The 19,800-nt window shown below is 32.3% G+C and overlaps 3 protein-coding genes across 4 annotated transcripts in view; all 3 read right to left on the bottom strand.

Annotated features, from left to right (window-relative positions):
* Nucleotides 1-11,908, bottom strand: part of LOC118042955 (protein ACCELERATED CELL DEATH 6) — a 37,980-nt gene extending 26,072 nt beyond the window's left edge. The window contains exons 1-6 of one of the 2 annotated variants that reach the window (XM_035050730.2): nt 11,185-11,907; nt 10,527-11,080; nt 10,366-10,425; nt 9,948-10,034; nt 9,702-9,752; nt 8,592-9,460 (exon numbers count right to left, since the gene is read on the bottom strand). In XM_035050730.2, the coding sequence (XP_034906621.1) occupies nt 8,759-9,460; nt 9,702-9,752; nt 9,948-10,034; nt 10,366-10,425; nt 10,527-11,080; nt 11,185-11,824 (2,094 nt within the window). In that variant the 5' untranslated portion in view covers nt 11,825-11,907 and the 3' untranslated portion in view covers nt 8,592-8,758. Of the gene's footprint in view, nt 1-8,591; nt 9,461-9,701; nt 9,753-9,947; nt 10,035-10,365; nt 10,426-10,526; nt 11,081-11,184 lie in introns of those variants that run through there. The other variant, XM_073403887.1, reaches the window with a different exon arrangement.
* LOC118042958 (protein ACCELERATED CELL DEATH 6) lies at nt 30-4,452 on the bottom strand. The gene is made up of 5 exons (XM_035050733.2): nt 3,792-4,452; nt 3,133-3,686; nt 2,997-3,050; nt 1,212-1,292; nt 30-838 (listed from the first exon to the last, which is right to left on the bottom strand). The coding sequence occupies exons 1-5, from the start codon at nt 4,432-4,434 to the stop codon at nt 158-160; spliced, it is 2,013 nt and encodes a 670-aa protein (XP_034906624.1). The 5' UTR covers nt 4,435-4,452; the 3' UTR covers nt 30-157.
* A 2,254-nt stretch (nt 11,909-14,162) lies between the features above and the next one.
* On the bottom strand, nt 14,163-17,069 carry LOC118042956 (protein ACCELERATED CELL DEATH 6). The gene is made up of 5 exons (XM_035050731.2): nt 16,310-17,069; nt 15,652-16,205; nt 15,492-15,551; nt 15,297-15,377; nt 14,163-15,056 (listed from the first exon to the last, which is right to left on the bottom strand). The coding sequence occupies exons 1-5, from the start codon at nt 16,932-16,934 to the stop codon at nt 14,355-14,357; spliced, it is 2,022 nt and encodes a 673-aa protein (XP_034906622.1). The 5' UTR covers nt 16,935-17,069; the 3' UTR covers nt 14,163-14,354.
* Between the last annotated feature and the right edge of the window lie 2,731 nt (nt 17,070-19,800).

The raw sequence follows: 19,800 nt of genomic DNA, 5'->3' as shown, positions 1-19,800 counted from the left end.
GCGCACACATTCAATTGGAAACTCGAAAGTTATTTCAAATTCAAATAATTATTACAATCGACAGACACAAGCGATCCAAGGCTTTATTGATCCCAAAACCTTTTAAAGGTGGGAAATTAATCCCAACAAATCCTGTCCTCTGTTGGCGAAGATCATCCTAGATAGTTTTTTGTGCTCTCTTGGGAGTGTAGAAAACAAACAAAAAATATATGTAGTAGAAACGATGCAAGAGCATTTCTTGAAAATTTGGCGGGATGACTCCCAACGGAAGAATCACAATGAAAAACAGAGCATAGAAACCCGTAAAGGCCAGCCCTGAAATGGTGGTTTTTAACCACGCATCATGGGATCCTAGTAATGCTATAGTCACAGCATAAATGAATGCCACGAACATCATGAGAATAGCCAAACCAACCATGATGACTGAAAATCCAACCGCAATGATTTCAAAATTGGCATCAGTAAAGTTTGCCCTAAGAAGGATTAGAGATGCCACCAGAGAGAGAGATAAAGCCCAAACATCGCAAAATAAATAAGCATACAGAGCCCCCTCATAACCAGTAGGACTGTAAAGGTCAGTGATCTTATGGGAGGCAGTAAATTCATGATGATGTTCACTTGAGTTAAAGTTACCCCTTAATTGTGGCAATTGAATAGCACCCGCAAAGGTCACACCAGCAACAAGCACTGCTACCACAAGAAGATTCTCTATCCTTGTTTTTGTTTCCTCTTTCGTTTGTTGCATGGGTCCCATCACATCAGTACCAGCAGTGAAATGGTCACGGAAGGATTTTTTCCAAGGGAAAGCATGGAAGTATAGGATCGATAATGTCATCATCTGCACATCAAGGGAAAAAGACTTGATGGTTTTAATGTGTTTTTGGAATTTTCCCTATTGCCTTTGAAGATCATTAAAAAGCGTTGCATCCCTTGAAATTCCTTTTTCGTAACAAGATAGCAAGATTCTGGAATGGTTTCGGAATTTTGAATATTATAATATACAAGTTAAACTAATCGGCGTAGAACTAGTTCAAAAACATGCATCTAGTTGATCAACACCGCTTTTAGCGAAGGTATTGTCTTTGCATTTTAATGTGTTTTTTCTTTCTTATATTCTATCTTGTCTTAAGCTCTTCTAGAAACCAAAAAACCAAAACTAAAATGATAAAAGATAAAAAGAACAAAAGAAGAAAGAAGAAAAGAAGTAATACCGCTCCACGAATATCTGGCAGTTTGTCATCTTTTAGTGATGCCTTTTTCGTGTCTTGCTTGTTTTGATCAGCCGGTTTGTCCTGTCTCAAGAAAAACGTTAACATGTGTTACTCTTTATTTATTTATTTATTATGGCAATAATATAAGCCACTCAAACTTGTGAACAGCTAAAATATTCTTAAAGCTATATTAAATAATAAAGCTGGCGAACTTTTTTAGGCTCGCCAATTTTCTTATGTCAAGACCTGTAGGCTTTTTCTACAGTAGAACATTTTAATACGATAACCTCGCTTATCCGGTCGAGCCACCCCTCAACATATTCTCCCTTTCTCTCAATTGATATTATAAGCAGGTTCAATCGGTTGAAAGGTTTTTTTAGAGTGTGTGGCTTATATTGAGTGGAGCAAGTATATAGATAAAGCATGCAGCTGGTAGAGCGTAGCTGAGCGAATCCTACTGATTGGATAGTGATTTTTTAAATGTGATGACAAATTAATAATAAATATTTAATATTATATGCTATATAGAAATTTGATATATAGAAAAATTAATTTAAGATACATGTACCAATTCAAGTCAAGCAAAATTAATTTAAAAATAATTCTAAAATTAAAAAAACTTATATTATAATTGTTCTCTTCGAGGTTTTATATTTTAAAACTACTTTATAATGATTTTATTTTTAATTTTATTAAAAATATCTTTCTCAATATATACAATAAACTTTTATTTATCTATTTCTAAATCTTTCAAGGATTATGGAAGTTCTTGACAACAATTCTATGCTAATATATGGTACATAGTATCTAAAATTATAGCTTAAAAGGATTGTCACAAATTGATGTTGCTCTTGCTAATTTGTTATTTTGTACAAGTGGATTAAACTTAATTATTAAATGTTTTTCTTTTAATTTATCTATTATATCCCTAATTTTTTGAGCTGTTATGTATTTCATTTTTAATCACTAGTAAATTCATCACCATCATTTTTCATATGAAATTTATAGTAAAATACTTATCAATTCATCAAAACTCATTTCAATTCATATTTATTAGCATATAATATTACCTATACACATATTAAATGAACAAACCCATAAATTATATAAATCCTAATATTTTCAATAACTAATTATAAAGAAATAAAACTAAAATTAGATGATGAAAATAAATAGAAAAGATAAAGGAAACTTTCCTAAAACATAAAGTATAAGAGGTTACTTGGTTAACTAATTAATAGCTTAAGAGCGGAAGATAAATTTTATAGAAAAAAGAGAAACAAAGACAATAATGAAAAAAGAAGAAGAAGAACTTGGATCAATTAGTAGCTAATAAAGAAAATTAACCCTGTATAGTTATTATATTAATATTTTAATATAAAAAAAATATTTTGATAAAAAAAAAAAAAAGATTAAGGGCCAAGTGACCTCTTTTGCTCCTATGTGGCTTTGCCACCTAATAGTGAAATATAACTCTTTTATAGGTAGGGTTTATCATAAATATATATTATATAACTTTAATTTGATAAATAATGCAAATATAACTTCTAATTTTTAGAGATGTAGATAAATTACGAAGCATGTTTTTTCTTGTTTTTATTTTTTTGCATTATTCATCTTTACTGCTGCAGGTTTCACAGGGCCACATATATCTTGATTCCCATAACATCATAGCATATTCCATTATTTTCAAATCTTTTCATATCGTTTCTGTATATGGAATGTATATCTTTAATCAAAATATTTAAAATGCAAGCACAGCAAGTATCAACAGATCTCTTATACCTCGGTCCCTTCCACCCTGTTATTTGAATCAGAGTGCTGTCGCTCCTTGGCAAACTGGAAACAAAGAGGAAGCATAGTTACCAAATTATTAACGCAATTATAATACTAAAAATTGTTCTCTTGTAGCTCTTCATACCGTTTCATCTGTTCCTTCATATCGCTCTACCGCTATTTTGGATTGTTTTCTACCAAGTCCATACGGTGTCAAATCGTCATTGTTAGCAGGATGACGATAAACGCGTTTGTCACGCACAAGAAGAAATACAGATGTGGGTCGGCCGTGCTGTGTTGCCAAATGCAAAGGTGTATTTCCATCCTCATCCATCGCATTTAGCAGTGTTTCTACTATCTTCTGATCCTGTTCGAGTATGTACATAATCAAAGAGCCATGTCCATTCTGGGCCGCTACATGAAGAATGTTCTGCTCTTTTTTATTTATGAATTCCTCTGGATAGGGAATAACTTTCAGGAATTCCTTTAACAAAGCAACCGAGCCTCCCTTGCATGCAAGATGAATAGGATAGTTTCCCTCTTGGTCAGTTTCATCTGCACCGGCACGATACTTTTGTAATAGGAATTGAACTCCTTCCACATAGCCTGTAGATGATGCATAATGGAGAGGATTTCCTAACTCTTTTTCATGGAGACGTAATAACTCTGGCTTTGCTGCTTCGATTTTCTGCAATATACCTGAAAATAAAAATAAATTGTTTTGAATGAATTTAAAGATGATAGGTTTGCAGGATTGGTTTGTATGTATATCACTTTTGTGATGAGAGGAGACATTGTGATCACCTATGATACGGTTCTCGACGGCAGCGTGAACAGGGGACTTTCCTTGTGGTAGCATGCCAAGTGAATCTCCATCTTCTCTTTCTGTAGGGATCGAAGCTTCCGTATTCAAGAGATCATCAAGAATGTTCATATTGCGATTTTCAACAGCCAGATATAAAGGAGACCTGCCAGTCTCGTTTCTGTAATAGGCCACTTCTGGATCTCTGGAAATGAGAAACTCGGCAAATTCTTTCTTACCATTGATCACTGCAACATGCAAAGGAGTGTTTCCTTTTCTATTTGTCATCCTCAGCAAGAAAGCATTCGAATTGACAAGGTTTCGAATTGTATGACTAACACTTCCCTCTTTGGCAGCAACATGAAGGATTGTGTCTTGCTGGTCGTTTCGGCTGGTGATTAGAGAAGGGATCTCTTTAGCCAGGTAAGCAGTAATATTTTTACTTTTATACCTTATGGCTACATGAAGTAGCGAATTCCCACAGGGAGTCACTAGCTTCTCCGCTAAATGTTGCTGGACACGGCTTTTAAATTCCTCAATATTGTCCTGCTTCACACACTCATATAACTTACTATCTATCTTTTTATTTGCCATGTGATCTCTCGGAATCGAGTTTCCAACTATGTCTATTGCTACGCAAGACATAGCGAAAGAAAATATTATTTGACCTGAATCAGCTATACATATCAGACGGCAGGACTTCTAATTTAAATAGACCAGACTGCATGTCAATGGAATCTGAAATAATGTGAATCTTACTCTTTTTTTTATTTGCAAGGATATATATATATACTTTGATTACTCAAATACTTCACGCATTTGTTCTGGAATCCAGGACATAGCAAGAGAGAGAGAGCAGTCTTGGCTATGGTTAAAGCAGCATCTTGAAAAGGAAAAGGGGAAAATATGTCCCCTAACTCAAAAAAGATTAGTGTTCCTAGGGAAATTCTTAGCTTAAATTTGTAACTCAAAAAAGATGATTGTTGTTAGGAAAATTCTTAACTTGAATATATAACGCAAAGGAAATTCTTAACTTGAATATATAACTCATTTAGGAATATTTGAACTCCTTTCACATAGCCTGTAGATGATGCACAATGGCATGAGATTCCACATCTTATACCTTCCGGTGATTTAATTAACCAATTAATTCAAAAGTTTCAAACTCTCATGTTAAAATCCAAGAATACAGTAATTTTTATTATTTTAATGGGAGATCTTGTGTGCGTTGGACTGCATTATATATGTATATATAAACGAATTTTCAACTATTTATTTGGAGAGTCGATTTAAAGTATTGTAATAGCTTAAGATGTTTATTGAATAAGATGAATCTACAAGTCTTGGCTTTACCCAGCATGAACATTTTCTTTTTAGTTACATACCAAATATGAATTTAATTTTGTAGTAAAAGTATGGAACTGATGATAAAAAAAAAAAAAAAAACTAATTTAATATTGTCACTTCCATAGCTTACAGCTACATGAAGTAATGAATTCCCACAGGGAGTCACTAGCTTCTCCGCTAAATGTTGCTGGACACGGCTTTTAAATTCCTCAATATTGTCCTGCTTCACGTACTCATATAACTTACTATCTATCTTTTTATTTGCCATGTCATCTCTCGGAATCGAGTTTTCAACTATGTTTATTGCTACGCTAGACATAGCGAAAGAAAATGTTATTTTACCTGAATCAGCTATACATATCAGACAGCTGGACTTCTAATTTAAATAGACCAGACAGCATTATAATGGAATCTGAAATACTGTGAATCTTACTTCTTTTTTTATTTGCAAGGATATATACTTTGAATACTCAAATACTTCACACATTTGTTCTGGAATCCAGGACATAGCAAGATAGAGAGAGCAGTCTTGGCTATGGTTAAAGCAGCATCTTGAAAAGTAAAAGGGGAAAATATGTCCCCTAACTCAAAAAAGATGAGTGTCCCTAGGAAAATTCTTAGCTTAAATTTATAACTCAAAAAAGATGATTGTTGTTAGGGAAATTCTTAACTTGAATATATAACTCATATACACTGTGCAGGTGGGAGAATCCATGGTTTAATGAACATGATGATGCACGATGGCATGAGAGTCCACATCTTATATCTTCCGGTGATTTAACCAATTGATTCAAAAGTTTCAAACTCTCATGTTAAAATCCAAGAATACAGTTTAATAATTTTTATTATTTTAATGGGAGATCTCGTGTGCGTTGGACTGCATTATATATGTATATATAAACGAATTTTCAACTATTGATTTGGAGTGTCGATTTAAAGTATTGTAATAGCTTAAGATGTTTATTGAATAAGATGAATCTAGCTAAGTCTTGGCTTTACACAGCATGAACATTTTCTTTTTAGTTAATTACATACCTAGTATGAATTTAATTTAGTAGTAAAAGTATGGAACTGATGGTAAAAAAAAATAATAAACTAATTTTTTTTTTTAAAAAAAAAAAAGCTTTGGAATGTTCTACGCCTTGCCCAGACAACCTTGTTGGTCGCCCATTGGATAGCAAGGCCGATTGGTTGGCCAACTCGCCTAGCAACCAGCCAAGTTATCTCTCTCTCTCTCTCTCTCTCTCTCTCTCTCTCTCTCTCTTATTTTTTCTCTTTTTAATTTTCTCTCCTTTTTTTTCAACAAATAAAACTACATGCCACACACTCTATATACTACTAGCTTTGATACCCGCGCGATGCCGCGGGTCATTTTTTTTTTTAATATTAAAAAAAATAAAAATTTAAAAATCTTGGGTTTTTCTGCAAAGTTATACCCAAGAATCTTGGGTTTGGCTGCAACGTCTGACGTAAGAGTAATATTTATAACATTAATAATAAAATTAAACTTGCATGACCCAAGTTTAAGTGAGCCTGACTGTAACATCGGACCCAAGAATATTGGATGTGGGTCTGGCTATAAGGTCGTGTCATAAAAATGTGATAATTAAAAAATAAAGAAAAAAATCAACAGAAGGAAAAAACTAATGAAGAAAAAGAAAAAGAAATTAAATTAATTAAATTAATTGGGTTAATCCTTTAAACCAGGTTATCCCGTAAAACCTGGGATTAACGTCATGAAAGTTTGATAACTAAATAGAAAAAAAAATGACGGGTTTACCTAGAATTAACCGGATTAACCCATCAAACCAAGTTAACCCGTCAAACCCAAGATACGTGTCATGAAATTCTGATAATTAAATAGAAAGAAAATTAACTTTAACAAACTAAACTAAATAAAAAAAAATAACTCGTCAAATCAGGTTAACCCATCAAACTCGGGATTTGTTAACAAACTAAATCAAACAAAAAACAATTCATTGAAAAAAAATTAAAAAGAAAAAAACAAAAGAAAAAAACAATCATATAATATAATACAATATAATAATAATTATAATGAAAAAACATGGGGAAAGCTAAAGCTAAAGCTCAATTCTCAACTAATTAAATATTAAAAAAATAAATTTAACAAAGATAATTTAAAAAATAAACATGTGGGGGAAACACTGGAGCCAACAAAAATCATGTAAGGAAAACACTGTAGTAATCCATAGTGTTTTTTTTTTCTTTTTTAAAAAAGCTACAAACTTAAGTTCTCAACCAACTTAATATATAAAAAAAAACCGAGATCCATGTAATGAAAGTATGATAACTAAATTAATTTTTTTTTCACATTAACAAACTAAATTAAACAAAAAAAATTCATTAAAAGAAAAAAAAACACAAAGAAAAAAGCAAAAAAAAAAAAAAACAATGGGCAAAATGAAAAAGAAAAAAGAAAAAAAAAAAGTTAAGTGTTTCACTGTGTGCACAGTGATATATTATATGTAAAAAATAGAAGAAACAAAAGCGAGGAAAAAAAAAAAAACAAAGCTGCTACAATGAAAAACTCACGCATTAAAAAAAAACATGTAAAAAAATAACAAAAAAAAAGCTGCTATAGTGAAAAAAAAAATTTAAAAAAAAAAGCAAAAGCAAAAGAAAAAAAAATTGTTACAGAAAAAAAACCAAAAAAAAAAATACCACAAAAAAAATTACAAAATAAAAATTAAAAAATAAAACAGCTTAAATAAGTGAAAGGCATGGGGAAGCGAAGTAGTTTCCCAGGCCTTTTAGTATATTACTTAATTTTACTTGCAGCACATACTTTTTTAATCTACGCACACACAAGATCATTGCAGGACAAGCGTTGTATTATCAGCCACTTGAAGGTCAATCAAAATAATTAAACCTGGTGGCTTCATTTTGTGTTATGCCTATCATTTCAAAGTCATCTTCAAAATTTTATTGTATATAATTTTATATAATTAACTCTTTCTGGTTCAATTATTTCCGGTTTTGTTAGCTTATTTATTACTTCGACAATACTGCATTCAAAATAAAATATTAATTTTTTAATTATATTAGAAATTTAGATTCTTTTTATCTCTTTTCATGATTAACTTGTAGATGTTTTTACTAAGTTATTTTCTATTATTTTTTCGATTCAAGTTTTGGGTTGATTCTTCACCCTTATTTTGAGATATATATATAAAGAAAATATTAATATGTTTAATTATTATTAAGGTTGGTTAACTAATAAGTTAATATATAATTCCATTAAAAACATTACATTTTGACTATTTGTTTTTTATTTTTTTTCTTTTAATATAAGAACTTATATAGCCTATCATTGATAAATAAATTAATTAAATTTGCTTTGATGGAGTCATTTTAAATTTGCTTTAGCTCAACTTATTGACAATTTTCTCTTAAAATTTATTCATTTCTGATAATATATTGATAGAACACACCTTCAATTCATTATTTCAACTGGAAACTACTTAAAAGATACTACAAGTTCAAATTATTATTACAACATCTAGACACACAATATTCCAAGATGCTTTTTCACCCCTAACCTTCTAAAAAAAGGCGATCACACAAAATCATGACATCTGTTGATGAAGATCAACCTGGATAGTTACTTGGGCTTTGTCCAGAGATCACGAAGTTTATGAACACGAGGAAGACTATACGACGTCAGGCACCTCCAATTGTAGACAAGCATGAAAAACGAGATGTAGTAGACATAATGCGAGAGCTTTCCTTCAATAATTTGGTTGACGGATGGTGGAAGAATCCATTGAATATAAAGCAATGTTTGAGCAACGAAAAACGCGATCCCCACCACGATAAGGATGATTGCGAACACCCCATAATTGGATCCACCTAATGCTATGCTCACGGCAAAAAAGAATGACAAGCACATCATGTAAATAGACCCACCCACCATTAATGATGAAAACCAAACTGCAAATGGTGCGAACTTGACATCGTTCAAGTTTGTCCAAAGAAGGATTATAGCTGCCACCACAGAGGTATTTAAAGCCCACACATCAAGACATAAATAACCGTCCAAAAGAGATGAACCAGTAGGACTGTCCAAGGCAGTGTTGTTCCGGGAGGCAGTAGTAGTGCTCGAGTTATTTTTATCCCTTAGTTGTGGCATCTGTATAGCACCCGCGAAGGTTACACCAGCAACAAGCACTGCTACAACAAGAAGATTCTCTATCCTGCTCTTTGTTTCCTGTTTCCTTGGCGGCTTGCCTTGAGTACTAGTGAAACGCTCATATAGGGATTTCTTAGGGCGGGCATGGAAGTATAAGATTGATAATGTTGTCATCTGCATAGCAAGGGGAAACAAACTTCGTAATAATGAGTTTATGGAACTTCCTCAATCGCATGCAAAAGCTTTTGCCTTGAAATCCCTTTTTTTTTTTTTTTGAAGAACAAGCACGATTCTGGAATGATTTCTGAATTTTGAAAATAACTGTGTAGAATCTAAATTAATCGGCCTTCAAGTAGATGTTCAAAAGAATAGGGATGACTAGAAAAAATATAGGAAAGAAGATGTGTAATATTACCGTTCCATAATAATCAAGCAGCTTGTAGTCCTTTGAATCAACTGCTTTGTCCTGTAAAAAAACATATTTTGAAGTTAATGAATAGAGCTACCTCTTTTTTCTTTCTTCCCTTCTTTCCTTTTGTGCTATGGCTAGCCAACAATATAAGCCACTGAAACTGATGATCAGCCCATGTTTGGAAAGTAGTTCTGTGAGCTTAGAAGAGATAATTAACCTCGATTTTGTGTAGTCAATGTAAACTTGTACCTTTCCTTGAGAACCAGTCGAAGCGGTGGACTTTTCTGTTGTAGAATTCTTCTTTCCATCCTTCACATCTTCTGAATTAACTTCGATCTGAGGAATGAAGACAGAAATCATGAAGCAACGCAGAGCAGATAATTGTACAAATTACATGACATGAGCTCTTCTGACAAAGGATGATTGAGTCTATCAAAGAACCACTCACCTCAATAGCTTGAACAGCTAATTGAGGTTTAAGGATACGATTTTATATTATATCTTTAGTCCTGAATTTCAGTCAGCTTTTAAGAGTGTTAAGTTATATACTGTTTCCATTTTTTCATGACATCATCCTTTATTATGTAAAATATGATATCCTTTAGTGAAATGGAATCCTTGTCTACTTAAAATGTAAGAACATTGTTTTTCAACAGAATTCTCATACCTGGATCTCGTCCGCAGGAATACTGTTCTTTGAATCCACCTGCTGTCGTTCCTTTGCAAGCTGGCAACAAAGAGGAAGCCCAGAAACCAAAATATTAAATAAATAATACTCTTAGAATATGTACTTTTGTAGCCTCGATAAATGATGATCAAATAGCATACCATTTCATCTGTTTTTTCATATTGGTCTACAGCCATTTTAGATTGCTGTTTCGCAACATCATATGGTGTACAATTTTCGTTGTTAACAATTGAATTTTCAACGCGTTTATCATGCACAAGAACAAATGCAGCCATGGATTGACCATGTCGTGCTGCCAAATGCAAAGGTGTATTCCCATCCTCATCCATCTCATTTAGCAGTGGTTCTACGGTCTTCTGATCGTTTCCGAGTATGTACCTTACCACATTGCCCTGTCCATTTTCAGCCGCTACATGAAGAATATTCTGCCCCTTTTTATTGAGGAATTCTTTAGGATATGGGGTAATCTTCAGAAATTCCTTTACTACATCAACAGAGTCATTTTTGCATGCAACATGGATAGGATAGTTGCCATCACTGTTTGTTTCATAAGCACCATTGAGAAACTTCTTCAATAGGAATCGAACTCCTTCCAGAAAACATATGGATGATGCATAATGCAGTGAATTTCCCCACTTTTCGGCAGTGAGACATAATAGCTCTGGCTTTGCTATTGCAATTTTCTCCAATAGATCTGAAAATCAAAAGAAAATGTTTCAAATGAATATAAAGATGATAGGTTAGCAACAATTGTTTGTATGTAAATCATTTTCTAGTGAGTATAGACATTGTGATCACCTATGCTACGTTGCTCGATGGCAGCATGAACAGGGGACTTTCGTTTTGGTAGGGCATCACCATCTTCTCTTGTTATAGGAATCGAAGCTCCCAAATCCAAGAGATCATCAAGTATCCCGTTCTTATTGCCATTCTCAACAGCCAGATATAAAGGAGAACTGCCATTCTTGTTGCTGTAAAAGGCCACTTCAGGATCTCTGGAAACTAGGAATTTGGCAACTTCTTTGTTACACTTGATGACTGCGTCGTGCAAAGGAGTGTTTCGCTTTCTATTTGCCATCCTCATCAAGCTCGGATTCAATTCCACGAGAGATTTAATTGTATGAATAGCCGTTCTTTCTCTGGCAGCAAGATGAAGGACTGTGTCGTTCTGGCTGTTTCGCATGGTGATTAGAGAAGGAAACTCTTTAACCAGATAAGCTATAATATTGTCACTTCCATAGCTTACAGCTACGTGAAGCAGTGTATTCCCGCAGGGAGTCGCTAGCTTCTCTGTTAAATGTTGCTGAAAACGTCTTTTCAAGGCCTCAGGATTGTCCTGCTTCACACACTCATGTAACTGACTATCTATCATAGCATTTTCCAAGTGATCTCTCGGAATCGAGTTTTCATCTATGTTTATCTCAACGGCACTAGACATAGCAAAAGAAAATATTAGGTTACTTGAATCAGCTATACCAATCACTTATCAGACAGCAGGACTTCTAATTCAAATAGGCTAGCTACACTGCATGTCAATGGAATCTGAAGTAACGTGAATCTTAATTACTCTTTTTTTTATTTGCAAGGATACTTTGATTGTCAAATACTTCGCCCATTTCGTTCTGGAATCTTGGCTATGGTTAAAGCAGCATCTAAAAAAGGAAAAGGAAAAGGAAAAGGAAAAGAGGAAAATTCTTAACGTGAATTTATAACTCATATACAGCGTGCAGTTGGGAGAATCCATGGTTAAATGAACATGATACACGATGGCATGAGATTCTTCATCTTCTCGCGGTGATTTAACTATTCAATTCAAAAGTTTTAAACTCTAACGTTAAGCTCGAGTGGTTAGCGCCTGAAGCAAGCCGAAGTCGCGGGTTTGATTCCCCCTGGACGCACAATTTTTAGTTTTTTTTTAAAATAAAACACATACAAGTTTTTTTTCCCCCTCCAAAAATAGGTTTTTATTGATGTTTTTTTATTTAGTATTGATTTCAAATTAAATTAATTTTTTATTATATAATTAAAAAAATAACTCAATCTAATGGAATTCTAAATAGTAAATTTAGCAGATTAACTATGATGATTCTTTATTTTTTCTATTTTTTTTTCTTTTATATTTATATAGTCGATAAGATTATATCAGGGATAATTTTTATAAAATTTAATTTAAAACTAGAGTTGAGTAAAATATCCCGTCAAGTGTTTTGACATTTTAATTATTATACCAAATTTAATATAAAGCTGAAAAATTGATACAGTTTAGTTATTATTTTTAACGTTTAAAAAAATTTAGGTTTAACTCGCAATGAAAACACGTACAATCAATTAGTGATGAACTATATATGGTAATATACAATACAAGTTGCTTGTTCTGAAGGAAAAAAAAGAAGCACTAAATCATCTCCGAATTTGAATTCAATGATTTAAACTTAACGAACAAAAAGATGATAGAAGAAAACATGCGATGATCTCAATCCAAAAATAAAGAAATAAAGGTTCAAATTTATAAGTTCTCCTAGAAAAAAGTTAAATAATTAAAGGTTTTGAGCAGTTTCATATTTAAAAGGGTGTTTTTGAAAGTATAGAATATAAACTTATTGATCAAAGAAAATTTTGATTGAAATCATTGGTCTTTAGTTCCTAAAACTCAACCTATTGATAATTTCCTCGTAAAATTTATTCATTTCTGAGAGCATATTGATAGAACACATTCAATTTGTTATTTCAACTGGAAATTGAAAAGTTATAAAAAAATCAATTTATTATTACAATAGCTAGACACAAACACAATATCCCAAGATGTTTATTCATCCCGAAACGTTTTAAAAGAGGCCAATTCCACAAAATCCTGACATCTCTAATGAACATCAACCTGGATAGTTACTTCGGTTTCTCTTGAGATCAGGAAGTTTAGGAAGCTTAAAGACCTACCTCCAACTGTAGAAAAGCAAGAAAAACGAGATGAGGTAGACATAATGCGAGAGCATGACTTCAAGAATTTGGTTGAGTACAGAGGGTGGAAGAATCCATTGAATATAAAGCAATGTTTGAATATTATATGTGTGTATATTTAATTCTACTATATTGTACAAGTTTGGAACCTTATTCTTACTTACAAAATTATCTCAATTTAAAAATTTATGGAACTTTAAATTCAAGAATGATTTTTTTTATTCCAATATATTTTTTATAAAGTTTTTTGTGCCGAAATCTTCTTGTCCAAGCATTTAAAAGTTCAATATCACTCTTATTCTTTTAAATATAGTTATATAAATTTGAGTAATGGATTTGTGGAATTTTCAAACTTGAAAAACTTTCATTTAGTATACTGTGGCATAGAGTTAGCACAAAATCATTTTTATGGCTACCTAAAATTTAAAATTTTGATTGATATAGTATTTGATCGTCTTCACCAATATAGTGAAGCTGTTGCTAGTTTCTTTTGAAACATTGATGTTACTATTCTGGCCTAAATGCAAGTCAAAGAATGATGAACAATATAAATGGTAGTATACAATACAAGTTGAAGAATCTAATTAAAAGAAAGTGATTTGGATCCATAGACTAGTCATACACTAAATCTCAATATATATTGATTCTGAATTCAATGATTTATATTAGTTTAGGAACAAAAAATAATTAAGATTTGAATTATTGTTATTTTTATCAAGCACTACATCATGTCCATTCCATTAGAATATAAACTTATTGATCAAAGAAAATGAACTTAACTTGACGTTTTTCTCTTAAAATATATTTATCGATGAGAGAACATGTTGATAGAACACATTCAATTCATTATTTCAACCGGAAACTCAGAAGTTATTACAAGTTCGAATTATTATTTCGATAGCTAGGCACACACAATATTCCAAGATGTTTATTCATCCCAAAAATAACCTTTTAAAAGAGGGCAATCCCTCAGAATCCTGACTTCTCTTGACGAAGATCAACCTGGATAGTTACTAGTTCTTTCTACGGAGATCAGGAAGTTTATCAGTCAGCCACCTCCAACTGTAGACAAGCACGAAAAACGAGATGTAGTAGACATAAATTGAGACCAATCCTTCAATAATTTGGTTGACGGATGGTGGAAGAATCCATTGAATATAAAGCAATGTTTGGGCAACGAAAAACGCGATCCCCACCACTATAATGGTGATCGCGAGCACCCCATAATTGGATCCACCTAATGCGATGCTCACGGCAAAAAAGAATGACAAGCACATCATGTAAATAGACCCACCCACCATTAACGATGAAAACCAAACTGCAAATGGTGCAAACTTGACATCGTTCAAGTTTGTCCAGAGAAGGATTATAGCTGCCACCACAGAGGTATTTAAAGCCCACACATCAAGACATAAATAACCATCCAAAAGAGATGAACCAGTAGGACTGTCAAAGGCAGTGCTGTTCCGGGAGGCAGTAGCAGTGCTGTTAAGTTCATGAAGATGCTCACTCTTGTTATTTTTATCCCTTAGTTGTGGCATCTGTATGGCACCCGCGAAGGTTACACCAGCAACAAGCACCGCTACAACAAGAAGATTCTCTATCCTGCTCTTTGTTTCCTGTTTCCTTGGCGGCTTGCCTTGAGTACTTGTGAAACGCTCATATAGGGATTTCTTAGGGCGGGCATGAAAGTATAAGATAGATAATGTTATCATCTGCATAGCAAGGGGAAATCAACTTCATTATAATGAGTTTCTGGCACATCCTCAATCGCATGCAAAAGCATTGGCCTTGAAATCCCCTTTTTTTTTTCTTTTCAGAACAAGCAAGATTCTGGAATGATTTCAGAATTTTGAATATAATTGTATGGAATCTAAATTAATCGGTCTTGAACTAGATGTTTAAAAGATTAGGGATGGCAAGAAAAAAATAGGAAGGAAGAAAAGAAATAATACCGCTCCATAATAATCAAGCAGTTTGAAGTCCTTTGGTGGTGACTTTTTTGTGTCATGCTCCTTTGAATCAACTGCATTGTCCTGTAAAACAGAAACAATTTTATGTTAATGAATATAAGCCACTGAAACTGGTGATCAGCAAATTTTTGGAAAATAGTCCTTTGGGCAAAGAAAATTTCAACACAACACTTATACCTGGTTCTTGTCCGCAGGGGTACTGTTCTTTGAATCAAACTGCTTTCGATACTCAGCAAGCTAGCAACAAATAGGAATCCCACATACCAAAATATTAAATCAATAATACTCCTTAAAAATATGCTTTTTTAGCTCAATAAATGATGATCAAATAGCGTACCATTTCATCTGTTTTTTCATATTGCTCTACAGCTATTTTGGATTGTTTTTCAGCAATATCATATGGTGTCAAATTTTCATTGTTAACAATCGAACTATCAACGCGTTTGTCACGCACAAGAACAAATGCAGCCACGGAATGACCATGATTTGTTGCCAAATGCAAAGGTGTATTTCCATCCTCATCCATCTCATTTAGCAGCGGTTCTACGAGCGTCTTCTCTTGTCTGAGTATGTACCTAACCACATTGCCATTTCCATTTTCCGCCGCTGCATGAAGAATGTTCTGCCCTTTTTTATTGAGGAATTCTTTTGGAAATGGGGTAATCTTCAGAAATTCCTTGACTACATCAACAGAGTCATTTTTGCATGCAACATGGATAGGATAGTTGCCTTCATGGTTTCTTTTATAAGCACCATTGAGAAACTTTTGTAAAAGGAATTGAACTCCCTCCTGAAAACCTCTGGATGATGCATAATGCAGTGAATTTCCCAACTCTTTGTCAGTGAGACATAATAGATCTGGCTTTGCTTTTTCAATTTTCTCCAACATATCTGAAAAACAAAAGAAATTGTTTCAAATGAATATGAAGATGATAGGTTTGCAACAACTGTCTGTATGTAAATCATTTTCTACCGAGTATAGACATTGTAATCACCTCTGTTACGTTGCTCGATGGCAGCATGAACTGGTGACTTTCCTTTTGGTAGGGCATCACCATCTTCACTTTCTATAGGGAACGAAGCTTCTGTTTTCAAGAGATCATCAAGTATCTCTTTCTTATTGCCGTTCTCAACTGCCAGATATAAAGGAGACCTGCCATTCTTGTTGTTGTAATAGGCCACTTCTGGATCTTTGGAAACTAGGAAAATGGCAAGTTCTTTGTTGCCCTTGATCACAGCATCATGCAAAGGAGTGTTTCCCTTTGTATTTTTCTTCCTCATCAAGCTCGGATTCGATTCCGCAAGAGATTTAATTGTATCACTGGCCTTTCCTTCTCTGGCAGCAAGATGAAGGATTGTGTCCTTCTGGCTGTTTTGGATGGTGATTAGAGAAGGAAACGTTTCAGCCAGATAAGATGTAATATTGTCACTTCCATAGCTTACAGCTACGTGAAGCAGTGAATTCCCAGCGGGAGTCTGTAGCTCCTTTGCTGAACGTTTTCGAACACAGCTCTTAAATGGAACAACGCTGTCAAGCTTCACAAATTCATATAATGAAGGATCCATCATTTCATTTGGCTCATGATGCTCATCGTCTATTTTTATGAGTAGAGTACCCATAGCAGAAGAAAAATAATTATGTTAGCACTTGAATCAGCTACAAATCGGAGCTGAACATTTATTTGAAGAGAACAGAATGCATTTCAATAGAATCTGAAGTGATATAGATGTTACTTTGATTTCACTTGCATGAATATACTTGGAGTACTCAAATCCTTCTCCAATTTGTTGTGCGCAGCCAGGACTCAGCAACATGATCATGATTAAATAAATTTTTAAATTTAGATAATTCCTTTACATAGTATTATAACTTTAATAATTAAAGAATCTCAAGTTTAAATCTCACTACTTTTATTCTTGATTTTTACTTAAAAAAATATATTAGATAATAATATAATTTATATCTTAAAATTTTATTTAATAATTTAAAATTTAAAATTAAAATGATTCTTTCTTGTAATAGCAATCAAACCCATAAAAGAAAAGGATAAAAATGGTCCATAGACGACTGATTGTCCTTATTCTTAACTTGAGAATATAACTCACTGTGCGAACACTCAAAGATTAAAGGAACAGGATCCACAATGGCATCAGATTGTAACTTAGGTTTAGGTAAAAAGATCCAAAATTTTTAACTGTTTATCAAGAAGCCCAAGGGATATTTTATGTTATTTTCTTATAAACTTAAAACTTACATAAATTACTATGTTGCACGAAAATACCTTAAATGGACTTTTTTTAGTTAAGTTCTCAAAGAAAAAAGTTGTGTCCCTGGAAAGGTTTAAGCACTGGTTGGAAACGTATGTTCTTAAAAAAATTAATTTTTTTTTTAATTTTTTTAGATTATTTTAATACGCTGATTTTAAAAATAATTTTTATAAAATAAAAAAAAATATATTTTAATATATTTCAACATAAAAAAATATTTTAAAAACATAGCAATTCACATTATCAAACAACCAAAACCTACTTAATTTAAAATCATGACTTGTGGAATGGTGATCAAGTAGAACGTTGATTGAATATATAAGACCAATATTTAAGTATTTGCTTTTACACAGTACGAGTTTAATTGCCTTTGTGTCACACGTTTGGAACCTCATTCTTTCCAAAGTGAAGATGTAGGTGGTTCTTTTTTTTTTTTTTTTTTTTAATGTTCTATGTGCTTGTCCCCAGTTTATAGAAAACATAATGACATGGGAAACAATAGAATGTGTGAAATTCTTCTTACATAATCATCAAAATCCATAGGTTATAAATCTATGCATTCGTAGTACAGTCATAACGTCTGTATCCAATAAACTGCAATTAATCATTAGGGACTAAACTTCAAATCTAATTCAACTCTTAGGGACCCAATTTAAATCTGATTATCAAAATTAAGGACCAAATCATAACAATTCAAACTCCAAGGACCAGGCTATAATGATTATAAATTTCCATGGATTATATTGTATCTTTACCTTCTCCTTCTCGAGAGTTTCTGCCGATTCTCCTTTACCGACAGTGGCTTAATCCTTTCTGAATCATCTTCTTATTTCCTTGGGACATACTAATCTTGTGCGGTAAACGTAAATGCACATGCAATTATTTAACCATTACTATCTTTTTTTATTTTTTATTTTATCTTAAAATTTAATTTTAGTTGCTAAGAAATGATTATTAATCTATAAATATGTCATATAAATTCAATTTATTTATATAAAATATATTAAAAAAATTAAAGATAAATTACAATAATCTCTTGGAAGCATTATAAAATAAATAAATAAAAGACTAATTAATTTTAAAAAAATAAACTAAACGATTAAAAAAACAAAAAAAATATATTAATTAAAATTTAAATAAAAATTAATAAAATGTTTTTTTTAAAAAAAAAAATATTAAGCAATGCTGGGAATAGCATACCAAGTCCACGCGCTTGGCCAAGGATCAAAAACATAAGTGTGCTTGATACTAGAAGCCCAAGCCAACATAAGTTTTTAAGTTTTGTTTTAACTAAACATAAAATTCTATTTTGCAAAATTAATTTTTAATTTATTGTTGTAAAATTTGTTGACATTTTGTATATGTAAGACAATGAAAATTAAAAAAACAGATCTTAACATATAAAACTGTTTTAATATAATTTTGAAAGATTAAATTGAAAATATTATAGTTTTATGATCAAAATTAAAAAAAATAATAACATTCTGCATGAATAGTAAAATGAATAATGAATCTCGATCGAGAGGAAGAGTAACAATACACAATATAATATTAATATTAATATTAATTCCATAAAGTAATAACTCATAACAATACATACAATCCCTTTGAGAGTGCTTTTATTTATTTGCGAAATTGCAAATAAGTGAATAACTACGAAATGAGCATTGTACCTCTAAATCAATGCAAGCCATTAGGGGTGAGCAAAATAATTAAAAAATCCAGAAAAAAAAAAAAAAAAAAAAACTAAACCGTGAAAAAAAACCGATTAAAATTTTGAAAAAAATCGGCAGATTCGGTTCGGTTTTGATTTTATAAGCATAAAACTAAAAAAAACCAAATCAAACCGAACCCAAACCGAAAAAAAAACCGAGCCAAACCGGTTTTGGTTCTAAAAAACTGAACCGAAACTGGTCGGTTTGACCCGGTTTCAGTTTTTTTAAACAAAAAAAAATGATTTTATTATATTTTTTTTATAAAAATCAAATTGAACTACAAATGATCACTCCTACCAGCCATTAATTTTCAAATAAGGACAATATCGTCTATTCACTCTAATTATTATTTTTTAATTCCATCTAAGTCCACAATTCCTAGAGTTTTGTTGGGCCTTGGCGTTTTTTTCAGTAGGTTTCTACAGTTTTGTTCACATTACAGCCTACCATTTTCACGATGTCTCCCTATGGATAATCATATCTCACTTAATTATATTTTGAAA

The sequence above is a fragment of the Populus alba genome, chromosome 13 (assembly GCF_005239225.2).
Source record: "Populus alba chromosome 13, ASM523922v2, whole genome shotgun sequence".
NCBI classification, from domain to species: Eukaryota; Viridiplantae; Streptophyta; class Magnoliopsida; order Malpighiales; family Salicaceae; genus Populus; species Populus alba.
This window is presented reverse-complemented; position numbering and strand designations above follow the sequence as displayed.

Bases quoted from the DNA above. Each gene is read 5' to 3' on its own strand.
- LOC118042958 (XM_035050733.2), bottom strand. From the start codon at position 4,434: ATGTCTTGCGTAGCAATAGACATAGTTGGAAACTCGATTCCGAGAGAT. The intron at 3,051-3,132 runs GTATGAAGAGCT...CTTTGTTTCCAG, and splicing joins ATGAAGGAACAGATGAAACG to TTTGCCAAGGAGCGACAGCA. The intron at 1,293-2,996 runs GTATAAGAGATC...TTCTTGAGACAG, and splicing joins ACAGGGTGGAAGGGACCGAG to GACAAACCGGCTGATCAAAA.
- LOC118042956 (XM_035050731.2), bottom strand. From the start codon at position 16,934: ATGGGTACTCTACTCATAAAAATAGACGATGAGCATCATGAGCCAAAT. The intron at 16,206-16,309 runs GTGATTACAATG...TTTGTTTTTCAG, and splicing joins CATCGAGCAACGTAACAGAG to ATATGTTGGAGAAAATTGAA. The intron at 15,378-15,491 runs GTATAAGTGTTG...TCTGTTTTACAG, and splicing joins CCCCTGCGGACAAGAACCAG to GACAATGCAGTTGATTCAAA.